The sequence below is a fragment of the Furipterus horrens genome, unplaced genomic scaffold (assembly GCF_987537825.1).
Source record: "Furipterus horrens unplaced genomic scaffold, mFurHor1.1.pri manual_scaffold_10, whole genome shotgun sequence".
NCBI lineage: Eukaryota > Metazoa > Chordata > Mammalia > Chiroptera > Furipteridae > Furipterus > Furipterus horrens.
The window spans coordinates 57210480-57228328 of NW_028327180.1; the positions used below are offsets into that span (position 1 = coordinate 57210480).

At 52.0% G+C, this 17849-nt stretch overlaps 2 protein-coding genes across 4 annotated transcripts in view; one reads left to right on the forward strand and one right to left on the reverse strand.

The window, feature by feature from the left end:
* Positions 1 to 275: 275 nt before the first annotated feature.
* JMJD4 (jumonji domain containing 4) lies at positions 276 to 6506 on the reverse strand. 3 transcript variants are annotated; one of them, XM_090290357.1, is made up of 6 exons: positions 5893 to 6506; positions 5488 to 5653; positions 3106 to 3231; positions 2545 to 2758; positions 1804 to 1950; positions 276 to 1467 (listed from the first exon to the last, which is right to left on the reverse strand). In XM_090290357.1, the coding sequence occupies exons 1-6, from the start codon at positions 6155 to 6157 to the stop codon at positions 1168 to 1170; spliced, it is 1218 nt and encodes a 405-aa protein (XP_090146483.1). In that variant the 5' UTR covers positions 6158 to 6506; the 3' UTR covers positions 276 to 1167. The 3 variants fall into 3 exon arrangements, with proteins under 3 accessions (XP_090146483.1, XP_090146482.1, XP_090146484.1); XM_090290356.1 differs by having other exon boundaries at positions 2491 to 2758; XM_090290358.1 differs by lacking the exon at positions 5488 to 5653 and having other exon boundaries at positions 2491 to 2672.
* Positions 6507 to 6644: 138 nt separating this feature from the next.
* Positions 6645 to 17849, forward strand: part of SNAP47 (synaptosome associated protein 47) — a 60427-nt gene continuing 49222 nt past the window's right edge. The window contains exons 1-2 of the mRNA XM_090290379.1: positions 6645 to 6827; positions 15604 to 16145. Coding sequence (XP_090146505.1) covers positions 15646 to 16145 — 500 coding nt within the window. The 5' untranslated portion in view covers positions 6645 to 6827; positions 15604 to 15645. The remainder of the gene's footprint in view (positions 6828 to 15603; positions 16146 to 17849) is intronic.

Sequence of the window (17849 nt, forward strand, 5' to 3'; positions counted from 1 at the left end):
CCTGAGTCTAACCTTTGGGCCCAAGTCTACAACTTCCTCTCCTCTGGAGCTCCAGCCTTCCCTGCTGACTCACCCTCACCAGCCCCATCTCTCTCCATGCATCCAACTGGTTCCATTTCCTTGGAGAACTCACACTGTGACTGAGTAGCACACAGGTGTGCAAGGAGTGGAAATGGGATGGTGCAGAAGTTAAAATGTAGTGTGTGATACTTGGTTTGCTTGGCACAGAAGAGATATGCAAAGACTGGGAACTGGACAGAAACAAGTGCGCGAAGTGGTTGTTCAATCTGTATTTGCAAAGTGACTCTGGATGTGGGTGTGCAACAAGTGGATGGTGCAGAAAAGGTGTGTAAGAGGCCTGGGCTCCTGCTGGCCTGCAGGTGGACCCTAATCAGGGCCCTGTCACTGCTGGTAGGGAGCACAGGGGTGGCCCTAGAACCCTGGAAAGAGACAACACAGGAGTACTGACCTGCCACTTACTGCCAGCAGGGCCTGTGTCCCCCCTGAATACAGTACCTGAGACCTGGAGCACTGACCAATGAAACTTCTGGCTCAGGACCTTGCCAGGGGAGCCACAGGCCAGCAGAGAAACAGACACCACCAAACAGTGGTTCAAATGTGGGACACAGAGACAGGCCCTGCAGCATGAGGGTGTCTTAGGCCCAGTGCCTCTACTCCGCCCTGAGGGGCTTGCTCCAAAGGGGGCCTGCACTGATGTGGATGGGAGGCCCATAGGCTTTGTGCAGGCATTTACTGAGGGAGGGCCAGGGACATGAAGAAAACTTAGCACCTTGCGGCTCACACTCCTGAGTCCCCCGCATACCCCCTTCCAGCTACCTTGCCACAGGCCCATTACTACAACTCTCCTCCCATCCCTTCACCAGATCTGAGTCCCCAGTCCTGCTAGGCCTCACGAGGACAAGGAACCTGGGCCCTCTGGACAGGCACTGAGGTCCTAGAATGCCAGGACAGTACCAGACCCTGAAGAGGAGGAACTGCTCCTGGGAAGCCAAGGCAACAAGGCTCAGCTGGGAGACAGCATGGGCCAGGCCACACAGGAGGGTGGAGCTTTATTTCTGGAAGGGGCCCTGGAGCAGGACAACTGTTCTTCATGCCAGTGCCTGCAGGGTCCTGTCAGGATGTGTCATGTGGTCCTCACAGCACACATTAAAAAGACTCCATGGCAGCCATGACCTCCTCCAGCTGCTGAAGGAGATTCTCTGGCCGTGGCGAGAACATGCTGGTGTCCACTCTCTGGAAGTCGGGGTTGACCACCAAAGACGCCAGCACTTCAGCAATCCGGCCAATGTCAAAAATGGTGTGCTGGAGGCCCAGCCCAGAGCCCTCGCGACACTCCCCTTCACTGGGGCCTATTGCCTTTGCTAGGAGGAGCCTCCTTTCAGCAATAACCTTGAGGAAGTGGTAAAATTCTTCAAAACTGATCCCAGAGTAGGACTTCAGGATGACCTAGGCCAGAGAGGAGCGACCAATGAGCTGTTGCTCACCTGCAACTCTGGGCAAGTTTCTGTTGACTGTGGACAGAGGGCCAGCTGCAAAGGACTCCAAGCCATGAACCAGTCTTGGAGGGTGGAGACAGATGCCTGGGGGCCAGCCAATTACTGATGGGGCTGGACCCTGCAGCCTGGCACCCCATGACCTGCCTCAGCCCCAGACTGACCCTCTTATAGGCTGGCCAGGCAGCCACACCTCCCCCCACTGCAACTCTGTCCCAGGTGAGCTCCCCACACCCCTCTGTGGCCCTGGCCTCTCCGTCCCCACTGCTCTCCAGGCCAGACACTGCACCTGACAGTGGTGGTCCCAGTCAGGCATGGCGTCCTTCCACTCGCCGACCTCCCGCTGCACAGCACGGAGCTCCTGCTGCAGGAAATGCCACATGTTGGCCAGGTTACAGCCGTTGACCCAGTTATGGTTGATGGAGATAGTATCCTCCTGGAAGAGGCAGGTTGCAAGCTGTCCCCACAAGCCCACAGTGGGCACTGTCCCCTCCACAATCTTGAGGTCCTCCCAGCCCTATTCAGGTGGGAAGGGCTGCTCTTGCCTGTCTCCCAGCAGGTGCCAGCAGAGAAGAGGGAACTGGGTTTGGGATCATCTGACTCCATAGCTAACCCAGAGTGGGGCTCCCCAGGGGCCCTGGAAACCCCACTGTGCAAAGTAATGTAGGAAGGAGGGAATGGGGGCTGGAAACCCTTAGCCTGCTATGTGGAGTCAACATGCCAACACATGGGACTAGCCTCACTATGGCCTGCCTTGTCATAGACCCAGGCTCTCCCAAAGGGACAACCTGCCCACTGTGAAGTCGGGAGGTGTAGGCACAGCCCTCTCTTCAGGAAGCACCTAGAAAGGTGGCAAGAGCAGGCTGAGGGGCAATGCTGAGAGGGAGTCAGGGTCAGCCAGCAGAAGCCCATGGTGTGTCTCCCTGCTTGCCTGGGCCACCTCTCAGGCATGTGGGACAGGCTGTGCCCACCCTACCAGGTTGTGGACTTGGTGGTGCCACCCGCTGGGCACAAACACCATCTCGCCTGCCTCCTGCGTGACCTCCAGCGGTGGGCTGTAGCGCTCGAGCCCGGGGTGCAGACGGCTCTCCAGGAATGCAGGAGTGGTCACATCATATGGCAAGCCACCATGGCAGTCCCGTAGGGCTTCTTCTTGCCCTGGTGGGAAGAGGAACCACTTTTTCCTCCCACAGATATTGACAGACCAGCTGAAGGAGCGGAAAATGTCAGCATGGAACGGCGACCTGCAAAGAGTCCTTGTTGGTGCCTTGGGGCTGGGGCGTGGGCTTTGCTTTTTCCAGATAGACTGGCTACACTCTGGGGCCCAAGATCCCCAGCTCTCACATCTGTCTGTGAGCCATAAGGGTGAGCCAGACCCACCCGAGTCCAGAACCTCCAGCAAGAGGGACACGGCTCTGGGAAGAGCCACGATGGAAGGAGCGGAAGTGGGCTTGGAAATGCCATGCCTGGCATCTGCCTCCATGGCCTGGCCAAGGGGACCCTCACAAAGGCTCTAAGGGAGCCGATGTGTTTCAGGAAAGTGACCAGGGACAAGGTACAAGGCAGTGGGTACGAGCGAATGCATGGTTACCAGGTGCCAGTGGGCCCCATGTAGATGAAACGGTAGTCGTCCACATCCAGGGTGTCCCAGTATTCGTTGAGCCAGTCAGAAGAGAAGTACACAGGCAGGGTGAATAAGCCCTCGGCAGAGGAGTCCCTTCAGAGCAAGCAGCATGAGAACACTGTTACCTCCACACACCCAAGCCCAACATGGTCGCTGATGTTAGGGACCTTGGGCTATCTTCTGGAGCCAGCACCTATTGCTACGCTGAATGGGGCCACCTCAGATGCCCTAGCCCTAGTCTGACCACCGATGACCACAGCTCCCAGTGACCCCAGCTGAGCTCGCCCCAATAACTGAACCAGAGTGGGAAGCAGGTGAGGTGGTGGTGGGTACTGTGACAGCACTTAGATGACCCGTGGAGGCAGCAACCCAGGTGCTCAGAGCACTCCAACACCAGTCCCAGGATTTCAGGCTCTGGATGAGTTGGGGTCTACATGCATCATCTGAATCAGACAAGTTTTCTGAAATTGTGGGCCGCTTTGGTATTTTCACCCACACCAGTGACCTGGACTCTGCTGTGCAGATGCAAGGCCACAGGCCCAGGCCCAGGGACAACCATGTACACCAAGGTCCTTTTCACCCTCAGCCACTCAACCCTGACTCCATGGTGAACCCCACAACCCAACCATAGGCTCCCAAGAACAGGAGCACATTAAACCAGTTCAAGGGAGAACAGCAGGCTAGAGCAAGCTCCTGGGCTTGCTCACACATCATGCTTGGTCAGAGGCCATGGCCAAGGGCCACCAAACCACTTGAGTTCCCCAAACAATATGCCTTTATGCACTCAGACTCCTGCTCACTCATCGAACCCCGTCTGCCTGTTCATTTTAAGGTTGCCAGGGAAAATACAGGACACTCAGTCAAAACCAAATTTCAAATAAATAAAAAGTTTTAAGCACAAGTATGCCCAATGCAATACTTGGGATATACATACACCAAAAAAACCACTTGTTGCTTATCTGAAGCTCAAATTCACAGTGCATAAGTATCAGGACCTATGAGTCCCCGAGGGCCAGGACCAGTGTCTGGTCACACCTTAACTACTCTCTACACGGAATGCTCCATGCTGAGCTCCAAGAGTTGTGGCAGGAGCAGCAAGGACATGCTGTGACTGCTGTGGGTGGGGGCTGGTGCTGGTGTGTCTCACATACTCTAGCATTGCTCTTAGGATCACATGAGCCTGAGTTTTAGTCTCATTTTATCTTTTTTTAAAAACATTATTTATCTATTTTTTAGAGAGAGGAGAAGGGAAGAAGAGAGGGAAAGAAATCTCAATGTGTGGTTGCCTCTTGCATGCCCCCAAGTGGGGACACAACCTGCAACCCAGGCATGTGCCTTGACTGGGAATCGAACCAGTGACCCTTTAATTCGCAGGCCAGTGCTCAATCCACTGGGTCACACCAGCCAGAGCTCACTTTACCTTTTTAAGCCTTAGTTTCCACATCAGCAAAACAAGAGTTGGGTTTGTGCACTCATTCACTCAACATTAATTGAGCAACTATGTGCCAGCTGGAGGTTAGTCTGAGTAGGATGGTTTCTGCTGGTGAAACTCACCCCTTCTCAGGGAACCACTTCAGAGAGTGGGCATGGCAGTGAGTGAGATGTTTTCAGAGCAGCAGCATTTGAGCTCCCCAGGTGGGAGTGTGTAGGAGGGAGCAGACAAAGACAGTCCTCTCTAAAGAGTTGATGTCATTCAGCAGTGATGGAGATTTTAAGCAGGTGCAGGACTCCAGGCAGGCAGGCAGTTAGGAGACTGGCAGCACAACAGGTTGGACCTGGAGAAGGAGGATTGGAAAGGGAGGCTGGGCCCCAGCCTCAGTGAATTGGATGTTGTCCTGCAAACTGAAAAGTAGAGGGTTTGATTCCCAGTGAGGGCACATGCTTGGGTGGTGGGTTTGATCCTGGTTGGGGCCTGTACAAAGCATAACCAACTGATGGTTCTCTCTCACATCAGTGTTTCTCCCCCTCTACTTTCTTTCTCCTTCCTTTACCCTTTCTCTAAAACCAATAAGCATGTCCTCAGTTAAAGATAATTTTTTTTTTTTTTTAAAGAGGCTGGTTCCAGGGGTCATCTGAGAGGACGAACAAAGGCTGGGTGCTACCAGTTAGATGGGTAAATGTGACAAAGATGTAATAATCAGAGCCCACCTGCACCTCCACTAGTTCCACAATGCCCATGCAGCCAACTGCATGCATACCATGAACTGGCCACACTGTTCTTCAGGGAGCTGGATTTTTTTGTACGGATTTAAATTCTTAACTGGGAAAAAGATGGTATCCCCCACGTGCAGCCAGGGCTCACTCAGGTCTGGAAAAAGCAGTGCGGCGGCCAGTGCACCATGCCTTTACCTGCACAGGTGCCAGTCTTTGAGGTAGAGACAGCCCCGTGGAGAGGAGTAGTCCCCCTGAATGAACTCTCTCCAGTAGCTGATGTAATCTCTGAGGGGCATGTGTTCTTTAGGGTTCGAGTTGTATTCCTGGACGCCGCAGTTTGCAACAGGTACAACTACATCTCCTGAAAGGAGAGGGTCAGTAAGGCACAGTCCTCCAGCTTGTCTGTTTTCTGACCCTGTCCACCCTCCATTCATTGCTGCACCGACTCCGCACGAATTTTTCTAGGAATCCCCTCATACCCTGCCTTCCCCCCAAAACCCTCAGTGGGGCCCTCTGTGGTATGACCTAAGGGAACGGGGCAAGGTGAGAATCAGAGGACCCTACTCTAGCCCAGTGCTCGCCCTCGCCCTCGGTCCTTACCATAAATCTGAAGCAGATAATCGAAGTCAGGCTTCCCACTGGGTGTCACCCAGTGCCTCCTGCTGCCCCAGCCCTCGGTGAAAGCGCTGGAAAAGACACAGGGCAGGTTGGGGAGCAGGTAACCCTTGAAGAAGTCCGCGTAAGAAAAGGAGTCTGGATTCTCAATAAAGTCCACACGGTCCGGGGTCGGGCAGACCCTGCCGGGGAGACGCCCCCGGAAGCGTCGGAAGTGGCTTTCTGCGAACTCGCGCGTCTCCCTGTCCATGGCGGCCCAGGCTCGGCGTCCATGGGGTGTGGGGCTGCCAGGGACCGAGGGGAGGCTAGGGATGAGACAAGGGGTTGTGTCGCGGGATGGAAAGGCTTCCAGCGGATCGGGAGGGGGAGGAGGGGGTGGTCTGCCGATAGCGGAGGGGCTGGCAGAGGCAGGGAGGCCTCCGAAGACGGCGAACCAGTCCCGCAGCCCGAGGAGGGCGGAAGCCGGAAGCCGGCCTCGGAACTCCCACTGCCTTGCATTTTAACCTGGGAGGTGAAAAGGCAGTACTTCCTAAAACTACTTCCGGCGCAGACGCCGTGGGCACTCGCGGCTCACAGCCTCCGCGCCGGCGGGAACGAAATCACGAGGCATACTACGGAGCGATCAGCCAGACACTGCCGAGCGGGAGCGGAGTTCCTGCCGGAGCCCGTACCACAGCGCGCCGGGCCTTAAGCGCATGCGCACATGTGGCGGCCCTCACCGGGCGCGGGCGCGGGCGCGGGCGCAGGCGCAGGGAGCAGCCCTCAGAACAGCCGATCGGCGTCTGAAGTTGTCACACAGTTCCCAGCCCGAGTCTCGTCGTTTTCGCACCTGAGGACTCAGGAATGCGGCGTTCCTAGTCTGCGTCTGGGCCTGTGCCGCGGCGCGGACCCCTCCTCCTTCCAGTGCCCAAGGGACTGAGGTAAGTGGTGTGTTTTGGGCTGGGCTGAGAAAAGTGTACAAGGGCCAAAGGTGGGATATTGGGGATGGTGAAGGACTGAGGGGATGATGGGGAACCTGGAGAGGATGTGCGGGTCTAGGGGGATGATGGAGACATGGAGGGGAATAAGAGGACCTAGAGAGATTGTGAGGAGCTGGAGGAGATGATGGGGCCTATGGTGATGGTGGAAACGTGAGGGAATCATGGGGGTCCTTCGGGGATGATGGACACCTGGAGGGGATGATGGGAGCTTGAGGGATGGTGGGGACCTGGGGGAGGGGTGATGGAAACTTGGGGGATGGTAGGGACTTGGGGGGGATGATGGAAGCTTGGGGGTTGATGGGGACCTGGAGGGGATGGTGGGTGCCCTGAGAGATACTAGGGACCTGGGGGGATGGTGGAAGAATTGGAAGAGCTGAAATGAGGGCGTAGGGATCAAGGGTGGGGACATGAGCCTGTGCAGACTGCAGGCCTAAGATGGGGGCACCTGGTGGGAACGTGGTGGAGGTGACATGTCACAGCCTCAGCATATGGCAGAAGGCCATGCCCTGCCCTCACAAACCTACCCACATCAGCATGGGAACTTGGCCGATGCGTGTGGGGTGTCAGTGAGAAAGGACTTACCAACATCTCCCACACAGCAAAGCAGAAGGAAAAGCAAACAAGACCTCTCTCATCTCATCTCCTGGAAGGATAGGCAGATGCGCCGTGTAGTCTGTGCCTGGGGAGACACTCCTGACCTTCTGGAGCTTTGTGCTTGCAGTTCAGTCAGTACAGTTTCCCAGAAGGAGAACCGGGATCACCTGAAGTGGGGGAAGGTGGGGGAGGGGAGCACTATAAGGGCAGTGAGTTTGGGAGAGTCTGAGGCCTAGGTGGAGAGGGACCTGAGATGGGAACGAAGAATGCTGGCAAGATGGGACTGGGGTTGGGGCTGTTGGTGGCAGGTGGAGCAGCGGGAGGTGTTGGGTGACTTGTGTCCCATCCGCCTGCTCTGCCTGTGGTTAAGGTGTGTTGTTCTTCCCTGGGCCAGCATTGGGCAGGCAGTGAGAACACACAGGGAAGGCAGAATGGAGAAAAGGAGTCACCCATAATCCCATCCAGAGATGAACACGTTTTCCTTTTTGATGGAAAGCTGTCCTTCCAGACATGTTCATTCATTTCTTCATTTGTGTTCTCTCCTGCTGTCCCGGCACTTTCACATGGCTGCGGAGAGTGCAGATCATGGAGCGCGGGGACAGGTGCAGGAAGCAAAGTGTCATAAGTACATAGGATTTGGGAAATGTGGGTCCAAGTTTGCCCCATGGGAGAAATATGAAATTCAGGTGGGTTGCCTGGGAGGGACCCAGCTCCTGAAGGTGTGTGGTTGAGAGTAAATTTCATAAGAAAGGGAGGCTCCCTGAGGCAGTCACTCAGGGTAGGAGATGGGGCCTCCTTTTCTGAGCACTGGCTGGCCAGGCATTTGTGTGGTGTTTCCCCTAGTCCACATGGTGGCCTTCCAGCATCGGCAGCATCACCACCACTGTATACATGGGGCTCTGACTGTACCAGTGAGAGCAGGGCTGTGTCCCTTCAAGGCCACTGGACGGCAGCCTTGGCATCACCTGGGACTGGTGAGAAATGTACCTGTCTGGGCCCCACCTGGACCTACTGCACTTCCCAGCAACACACCGCTCAGAGGGCCAGAGAGGAAACAACAGGAGGGAGTGTAAAAGGAAGCACTTTGCAGGAAATGTAGCACAAATTACATAAAATCCTCTTCTGCTCTGAGGAGCTTGAAAGATGGGGCACACCCTGTGAATACAGCATGTCATTTCAATAAAACATCCCCAACAGTGCTTGGGACCTCCCAGGTTGAGTGGGCACCTCTGAGGAGTGGGAGGTGAAGGTAATGGAAAAGGCTGGCCACAGCCCCTGGAGACACTGCTCCCACTGTTCTGACTCTGAGCCTTCTTGTGGTCAGGAGTTATTGGAAGGTGTGTTACTCTGGAAATTAGCTAAAAATAGGTGTTTACTTGATGCTTAGTCTCACTGCAGGCACAGGTCTGATGCAAGCTCTGAGAGAGATCTGTTATACTAACTGCCTGCCAGGCATTATAAGTGCAGCCCAGGGACTGGGAGCATCACTGGCAGTGAGCCCCAGATGCCCTTGGGGGGCCTTGCCATGACCTTCCCTCCCCTTTCCAGTGCTCTTCTCAGGGTCCACGCAGGTCTGTACGTCTTTCACTGGCAGGTGGAGGTTCTACATTACAGCAGGGGAGGACCAAGTAAGGGCTCCAGACCTCAGCGTAGATTGGAAACACGTGGAAGGAAGAAAGTGGACCACAGTGGATAGGTCATGTTTCCACATGGTGTGACATGGGTTTCACTCAGCAGGCACTTTCTGGGTGCCTGAATGTGCCGGCATTGTGCATGAGGCACCGTGTCATGTCTGCTTCTCCAGTGTGTAGACCCAGTTGGTCCTTCTATGGGTACTTTGATAGGCTTTTTGGAGTTGCAGTGAATGCTCTGGGTGGTGAGGACTCCATTTTGGGGGGAGAAGATGTCCCTGGGGCAGGAACAGAGTGGCGCACAGGCAGGGGATGCTGGCTGGTGAGGCTGCAGCTTCTGGGAAGTACGGGCCTGCCCTGGCTGTCATGACAAAGAGAAGTTCCAGGATGCGTTGGTGAAGTACTTGAGTCAGATTAACATAGAAGTTAAGTGTATTTGTCCTGTGGTGGAATCAAGTTGTTTTGCTCTAACCTGGCACCTTAATTTTGTGTTCACTGGGTATATTCTTGCATGTTTTCTTCTCCTTTTCTTCATTGTCACATTTGTGTGTGTGCTTATGTTCACTTCCAGGTGCTGTCTGTAGCCAACTCTGATCAGATGGTAAAAACTAATTAGGCCAGATGGCAGATTCTGGACAAGATTCTGTTTTAGCAATCATATGAGAAATAAAGAAAAGTGTCAAGAGCAAGCGGTGGACTCTTCCCCCTTCTAAGGGATGAGCAGCGTTAGATCTAGATACTTGCGAGATTAAATAGGATTGTGATGTCACATGGAGCATATAGGAGCCAGGTGCTTTTCTAAGTGCCTGTGATACTGCAATTCAGTTAAGCCTCATCATATGGTGTGGGCTAGGGTTGGTTCTGTCCCCACTTACAGGTCAAGAAAGAGAGGCAGAGAGGCTAAGGAACTACCTGGGGTCACATGCAAGGGAGGGGCACATTGTTGTGTGTGACAGCCATATGGGTGTGTATCCATCTGTGTCTCTGTCTAGCCCAGTGATTTCAGGTGTTTGTGATGTAGCATCTGGTATACCTTTCATATGTACATTTATTAGTAATTTTTAATAAGCTTATATTGTCAAACCTTTCATTGAAGTACTAACGCAAAGAAATGAACAAATCATAAGATTAGAAAATGGGACTTCTGGCCAAGATGGAGGCATAGGTAGACACTCTCTGTCTTCCTCACAACTAAGATGGAATTTACAACTACCTCAAAACTAAAAAGAAACCAGAAATCCAGAAAATCGAACTACATGGAGGTTCAACAAAGAAATAAAGAAGAAATACTTAGCTAGACAGGTAGGAGGGACAGAGACAGGGCAGAGAGAACACAGTGTGGGACCCTGGCATCAGCTGTGGTAGATGGTGGCTGGTGGTGGCAGTGGCGGCGGCAGCAGCAGCACTGGCACAAGGACTGTGACTGCAGCAAAAAGCGCAGTCATACATTTTAAACCTGGGAAGCGATCCCAGCCGCAGACCAGACTGCATAGCGCACAATTCCAGTTCCGAGGAAAACCAGCGGGCGTTGGGGCAGAGAAAGAAACCGCCAATCTCAACAGTCAGCTTGTTTTAGTACAGGAAGTGGGAGAATTGCCTGGAAAGGAGGCAAGTGCGGGGCAAGCGGCATTGTTCCCTCTCAGACCCCTCCCCCACATACAGAGCCACAGCATGGTGGAATGGGTTGCCAGCACTAACAAATACCTAAGGCTCCACCCCTTACAACATAACAGGTGCGACAGCTCTACCTAGGACACAGAGGCAAACACAGAAAGCAGTAAAGATGAGGAGATAGAGAAGTATGGCCCAAAAGTGGGGGACAGATCAAGGTTGGAGTGCGAGGACTGAGCAACAAGGAGATAGCAGTGAACCTAACACAGTTCAAAACACTGGTGATAACGATGCTCACAGACTTGACAGACAAGATTAAATATGACAGATGCATAAGGGAAGAAAGTAAGGCTAGGCTAAGTGAAACAAAGGAAAATCCACACGAAACCAATGGTGAAGGAAAGCAAGCTGGGTTTCAAATCAGCGATTTGGGACATAAGGAAGAAATAAACAGCCAGTACAGAATGAAGAAACAAGAATTGAAAAAAACAAGGAGAGGCTTAGGAACCTCTGGGACAACTTTAAACATGCCAACATCCGAACCATAGGGGTGCCAGGAGAAGAGTAAGAGTAAGAAATTGAAAACTTATGTGAAAAAATAATGAAGGAAAACTTCCCTAATTTGGGGAAGGAAATAGACATACAAGTCCAGGAAGCAAGAGTCCCAAACAAGCTAGACTCAAAGAGGACCACACCAAGACACATCATAATTAAAATGCTGAACTTTAAAGATGAAGAGAGAATCTTAAAAGCAGCAAGAGAAAAGCAGAGAGTTACCTACAAAGGGGTTCCCATAAGATTATCAGCTGATTTCTCAAAAGAAACCTTGCAGGCAAGAAGGGACTGGCAAGAAATATTCAAAATGATGAAAAGCAAGGACCTACAATCTAGATTACTCTATCCAGCAAAGTTATTAGAACGGAAAGGCAGTTAAAGTGCTTCCCAGACAAGGTAAAGCTAAAAGAGTACACCATCACCAAGCCATTATTATTATTAATGTTTATTTATTTTAAGGAATGAATCACAGAGCCTGTTGCAGAAGTGCCAGTGAGGGAAGTGTGGCATCAGGGTGGCTGTACGGTGGTCGGGAAGCCCTCCTGGAAAGAGATATTTGAGAAGACTGGAAGGCGATGAGGGAAGTGGCCAGGGGGGCTACCTGGAAGAGGGTCTTCTGGGCTGAGGGGACAGTAATCATATTGGTGACCTGCACTCCCCAGATTAACCCCTCTCCTCCAGGCCTCCCAGGAGCCACATACTAATGGCTTCCCGTCTGTGTCCACAACTCCAACAGCCACAGATGTGGCACAAAGCACATGCAGAGTTACGTCTGACCAGTCAGCCACATCTTGACTTCAGGAGCCTTAGAAAGTACTTCTTTAGGGTTATGCCAGTCTCCTCTATCCTGTCCCCCCCTCAGTCCCATCCCTCTGCTCTCTGGAATCCCAACAATGAGTGACACATGTCATTTCTCTGTCACTGCTCATGGGCCCTTGTCACTGCACTCACTCCTATGACTTCCTGAGGCTTCGGAGGGCAGGGCCTGGAAGCGAGCATGGCCCAGCAGGTCGGTCCAGTGAGGACACTGCAGAGCATCGCCCTCTGTTCTGGATCTTTGTTTCCGCCCCAACAGGTCCCAGCACACTGAGTAGTAAAAAGACAATCACTTTTCCCGCTTTCTTCTCTTTTGAAGCCTGTTAGCTCCTAAACACACGTCTGTGAGTTTTTAATGAGACCACTTCACTATGCTTGTTCACCATCATATCCCTTTACAGTGTGACACCCGTGCAGCTCCCGCCCCCACCAGTCCCAGTTACAGCCATAGCTTATCCGGACCTTCCGCAGACAACATCCTCCGGACCCTGGTTGCTACCTCAGGCGCCCCTCATCCAAATCTAACCCAAGCGCCTTCTCCCGGGTATCCTCCGTGTTGGGCCACTGTGGTGCCCGCCGCTTGGCCGGCAGAGCTGCTGCCCGACGCGGCACCCCTGTGAACGCCGCCAGGCCCTCCTGCGCTGTCCCGCACTGGCGCTCGGGGTCTGTGGGCCTGTCTCCCCCACCAGGGCATCCCTGCGCCTTGGGCTCTTCGTGGCTGAGAGAAAGAGGCCGGAGAAGCTTGCGGCCCCCTGAGGTCTGTCTGCGACTCGGGACTCGGAGCAGGGGCGTCTCCCCAGACAGTGACCCTGGGAGGCGCCACTCAGAGGCCTGGAAACCCGGTACTGGGGACTCCCGCCCGCCGCCGCCTCACCAAGCATTGGGTCCCTGCTGCAATGTCCCGCATGGATGTGGGTGCCAGTCTCAGCAGCTTCAAGGCCATGGCTCTGACTCAAGGACCGGAGGGGACGCGGTAGCTCTGGGGTCCTATCACCAGGCCATTATTACATGAAAGGTTAAAGGGACTTACTTGAGAAAAAAGATCAGAACTATGAACATTAAAATGACAACAAAATCACAACTATCAACAAGAGAATCTAAAAAATAAAAAAAACTAAGACAACTGGAGTGGAAACAGAATCATAGGTATGGGGAGCATGTAGAGGGATGTCAGCTGGGGGATGGGATGGGGGAGAAGGGGGAAATGGTGCAGGAATTAAGAAGCACAATTGGTAGGAACAAAATAAGGAGATGTTAAGAATAGTATAGGAAAGGGTGAAGCCAAAGGACTTATATGCATGACCCATTGACATGCACTAGGGTGGGGTGGGATTGCTGAAGGGAGGGGGACTGCTGGGCAGAGGGGAGCAAAGGGAAAAGAAATTGGGACATCTGTAACAGCATAATCAATAAAATATACAAAAAAAAAATGAGAAAAAGCACAAATCTTGAAGTACCATCTAATAAGTACACCCAGGACAAGTAAGGATGCATCACCAGTCACAGGGGCTCCTGTAGGCCCCTCCCTCCTACCCACTTGTAAACAGCATTCTAACTTCCTGTTTCTGAGCTTTTTATATGCTTATTTTTAAAGTTAATTAAAATTTGGGGTAAGCTTTGGATATTCCCTTAGGGTGTTATGAATTGATAGAGTGGGTTTCTGGAGTTTGTGTCCTAAATACTTAATTTGCCTTGAGATTCTGGTGTGAAGAATGCGTTCCCCGAGCAGAGGGACTTCTGTGGTGCACGTCAGGTCAGGAAGCACGAAGGGTGTGAGACTGACAGGCTAGCAGTGCGTTGAGCCGACTGCAGTTTGTAGTTTATAGCTGTGGCAGCACAGGGCCCAGGTCAGAGAGAAAGGGCCTGTTTCGCATGGCACAGCGGGCTTCATGTGGACATCTGTCCCTCGTCCCCAGGTTCTGAGGACCCGGTGCACGCTGCACACAGCATGGGTTTGTGCCACAGCAAGAGCCCTCCAATTTTATAAGTGGGCTGCTAACAAACCTGCCTAACTCTTGCCTTTAAGAGGACAGTACCCTGTTATCTGGGCCTGCCAGAAGGGAGACACCATATACAGCTACAAGAAAGACAATTGCAGTCTGGGACAGATGCTGACACCAGATGTGGAGAATTGCCTCCCAATGACGTCCACCTTGTTTTCATAACATCTTGGCCTTGGCGAATATCCCCATTTTATTCCATCAGCCACTCTGATTAATTTGACTGGGGCCAGATCTGCTCAGTTTATCTAATAGTGTCAAGGCTGCCATCAGTAGGACTCCAAACCGCAGGACAAGGCCAGCCTGTAGCACTGACCTCAGTTGGGTCAAGGGTCCTCGTTAGATAAACACTATAAACCATGAGTGTCTGTTCCATTCACTCAGTCACAAAGTGTCCCCTGAGTTAAGATCATGAACAAAATACTTGCCCTCTGAGAGCTTACAGGCATATAAACTAGTGGTCATTCTGCCACATACAGGTGCAGGGAGTGTGCCTGGTCTGTGTAGCCCCACGGTGGGGGTAGGGAGGAGAGATGAGAGCTAGGTGGCTGGGCTTTCCCTTTCTGGAGAGGTTATGGTGGCAGTGTAGGGTGCTCTGGCTGACAAATGCTGAAGGCAGGAGACCTGGCCACGCCTGTAGCCCTGTAGGCATCGGGCTTTCGTTGGTGTTCATTCCCTTGGCAATTTGATGATATGTTGCCTTTCCTCAAATCACTATTCTGTATAGTTAGGAATCAATTCCACGTAAGTTCTTCAGATGCAGGATGCACCTATTTTGGTGTCAGGCCTTGTGTTGCTAGATGTGTCTGCACAGCAGTTACTTGGGGAGCCAGGTCTCTACAGTGCAGCTCAGGGAGGAGATCCGTAGTCTTCGTCTGTACGAGAGGGTTGGGCTAAATGTTCCGTAAGGATTAAGTCTTTCCTACATGACTTTTCAAACTGCATTGATAAATGCTTATTATAGACAAGACTGTATGTAAATATATACATATATACATATAACTCCATAATTGTGTGTAACTTTGTAGGATTATTTTCTCTGTGAAATTATGTTTATAAAAAGTTCTAAAGGAGACTCTGTTTGTTAGTTCAGAGACTTGTGAAGAGTGTGTAGAGATAGGCCATCACAGCTAAAATGTTGTTTGTGTGAAGGGCCCTGGGGTGGTGGCTTCCAGCAGTTTTCTTCCTTCCGTAATGTCCAGCTGTGGACCCTGGTCCCAGAGGAGGTACTCTGGTAGGCATAGAGCCCGGGGGCCCTGCGACTTTAGGAAGAGCACAAGTGTATGATGTGGCCATCTTCTCTCTGCTAAGTAGGACAAAGACTTTGTCTTCCCTGTCATATGTGGGGTAAGTGCTCTTGCTGGTCAGGATCCCACTATGTGCCAGTGTCTCAGGTCTGTTCTGAATTGAGACCATGATGCCCTCATTGTTCATGTCCTAGTGTCCCTAGGTCATGTGTGATGACACATGTTAGCCTCACACAACCACTGATTGTCCCTTCTCTTTCAGAGCAGTGGTCTTGGCTGTGGTGCAGGCTGACCCAGGAACCCAATGAGCAGAGACATCTGCGTCCACACCTGGCCATGCTCCTACTATTTAGAACTTGAGAAGCGATGGGTTCCTGGAAAACTTTTGTTAACTTCATGCTCAGTAAGACTTACAGCTGATGAAACTGGAGACCTTCTTGTTGAATTTCCCCTTGCTGACATAATTGAGATCAAGAGAGAGGCTTCTCATTTCATTTTCAATGCTGTCACCATCCTGGAAAAGGACCATGTCAAGCACTGGTTCAGTTCCTTGCAACCTAGTCGGAATGTCGTTTTCCATGTCATCGAGCACTTCTGGAGAGAGGTGCTGCTATCTCAGCCAGGAGCTGCTGTGGGAGCGTCTGCATTCCCCACGACCAGGGGGAAGCAGCTGACTGGTCTCATGGCCTGTTCTCAGAAGCATCTGGAAGATGCAGCCAAGGTCCTACACTACCAGGGCGAGCAGCTGGACAACATAGCGAGTGGCCTGGACAAAATGGCATCCGACCTGGACGTGGCTGACAGGTGAGGCAAGTGCTGCAGCCCTGTGCTGCTCTTGGTAGCTGGAGTGTCTTCCATACCCTAAATGAACATGGGTCACACCTGCTGTTGTCAGGTGCGCTGGGCTGGCTGCTCTGGCATGCAGGCAGGAAGGGCCGGTATTGACTGAAAGCACACCATTGCCAGGTCCCGTGTAAGCTCTCTGAGGATCACCTATTTAATCACCAAACAAGCCAACAAGAACATATTGTTGTTGAGTTCAGTCTGCTGAGGGGGAGACTGAGGCCGAGAGGCCCAGGAGTTTTGTTCACGGTTACACACAGTCTGTTAGCGTAGTTTATTTTCTTGCATAGCTGTGGAACAGCCAGGTTTGAGCTGAAGCATTTTGGCTCCAGAAGCTGCCACCTGAGCTGCTAGACCAGCCACCCTCAAACCTGCTACTTTCTAAAAAATTGAGGCACCCAAAGAGCTTTTGTTTCTGTAGGTTATGCTGTATTTACCATGTTTTTTTAAAGCTAAAAATTAAAAAGTTATTAATACATTTAAAGAGTACAATAATAAACTCATGACCTAGTAACATAAGTAACATTTTTTTTTTTAAATAACTTTATAAAGCAAAACCTGTTCAGTGAAGATTGGCTGTTTGAGATTTTGCACCTCTGCAAAGTGAGGCTTAGGGGAGATATGGGGTACCCACGCCTGCTTCTGCAGTGAGTGCGCTGCTCTCAAGTCCTGATGGAATGAGCGCAGCAAAGCCAGATAGTGTCACAGTGCTGTAAGGACGTGACGTTGACCGCACTTTTGAGAGGCACTGGTTTGACACTGAGACATGCAGAGTCCTCCAGGGACCTTAGAGCCTCTTAGGAAGAACCTCTCCCCCACATTTGGGAGGGCTGCTGGGAGCTCAGGGCAGGGAGGCAGCCTCTTGGTTATGGCACTGAACACAGCCTGAAACCTTGGATGAGGGCTGTGTGGGTGGTGTAGTTGGGAACCCTTGCCTCTGAGGGACCCCATCTGCACTCACCACCTGTGGCTGTTTCCTGAGGACCTGCCTGTGAAGGGCACATTGCTGCCCGCTGCAGGGACAGGGCCCCAGATCGACCCTCGGGAGGGACTTGTGGAGGACGAGACTAAGCGCACCAGATCTTTGTTAGTTTCCTCTTGGGGATCCAGCAGGATACCCTGTGTTAGATGTTTCACATGTGCAAAATGGCACATCAGGAAAACTGGAGACAGTGGTGGTGGGAAACCTGAGCAGCACGGCTCGTGCAGGCCGGTTTCTCCTGCAGAACGGACAGCTGGTGCTCCTGGACGGCTGTGCCTCTGGGGTCGGGGGCCTGCAATGCACTTTCTTGCTTCTCCCTCACATCCGGGGACCTTTCTCCTGTTGCTTATTTGGTAAGTTCTTCCCCTATTTTTAAAATGTGTTCCTGTTGGTTATCTGACTTTCTGGACTGATCTAACAGTGTTCTCATTTTTCTGTTTCCTTGTTCTTTTGTTTTACTTTATATTTCTTGTATTATGTTTTCTCACCCTTCAATTTTTGTTATCAAATTTTTAATTTCCAAGAATTATTTAGTGGTCTCCAGAAGTTCTTGTTGCTTCATGGACTTTTTGTGCTCTCTTGGGATTACGGATGGTTTTGTGCAGGAGGGACCTGGGTCTGCTGCCTGGTTCAGGGGGAAATTTTCCTCTGCAGGCTGCCCCCAGACATGCAGACCCAGTCTG

What these genes read in the sequence shown, in the direction of transcription:
- JMJD4 (XM_090290356.1), bottom strand. Translation starts at nt 6,157, where the DNA reads ATGGACAGGGAGACGCGCGAGTTCGCAGAAAGCCACTTCCGACGCTTC. An exon ending in TTATCTGCTTCAGATTTATG is followed by an intron (nt 5,654 to 5,892) that starts GTAAGGACCGAG and finishes CTCTCCTTTCAG; the next exon opens with GAGATGTAGTTGTACCTGTT. An exon ending in AAAGACTGGCACCTGTGCAG is followed by an intron (nt 3,232 to 5,487) that starts GTAAAGGCATGG and finishes CTTGCTCTGAAG; the next exon opens with GGACTCCTCTGCCGAGGGCT.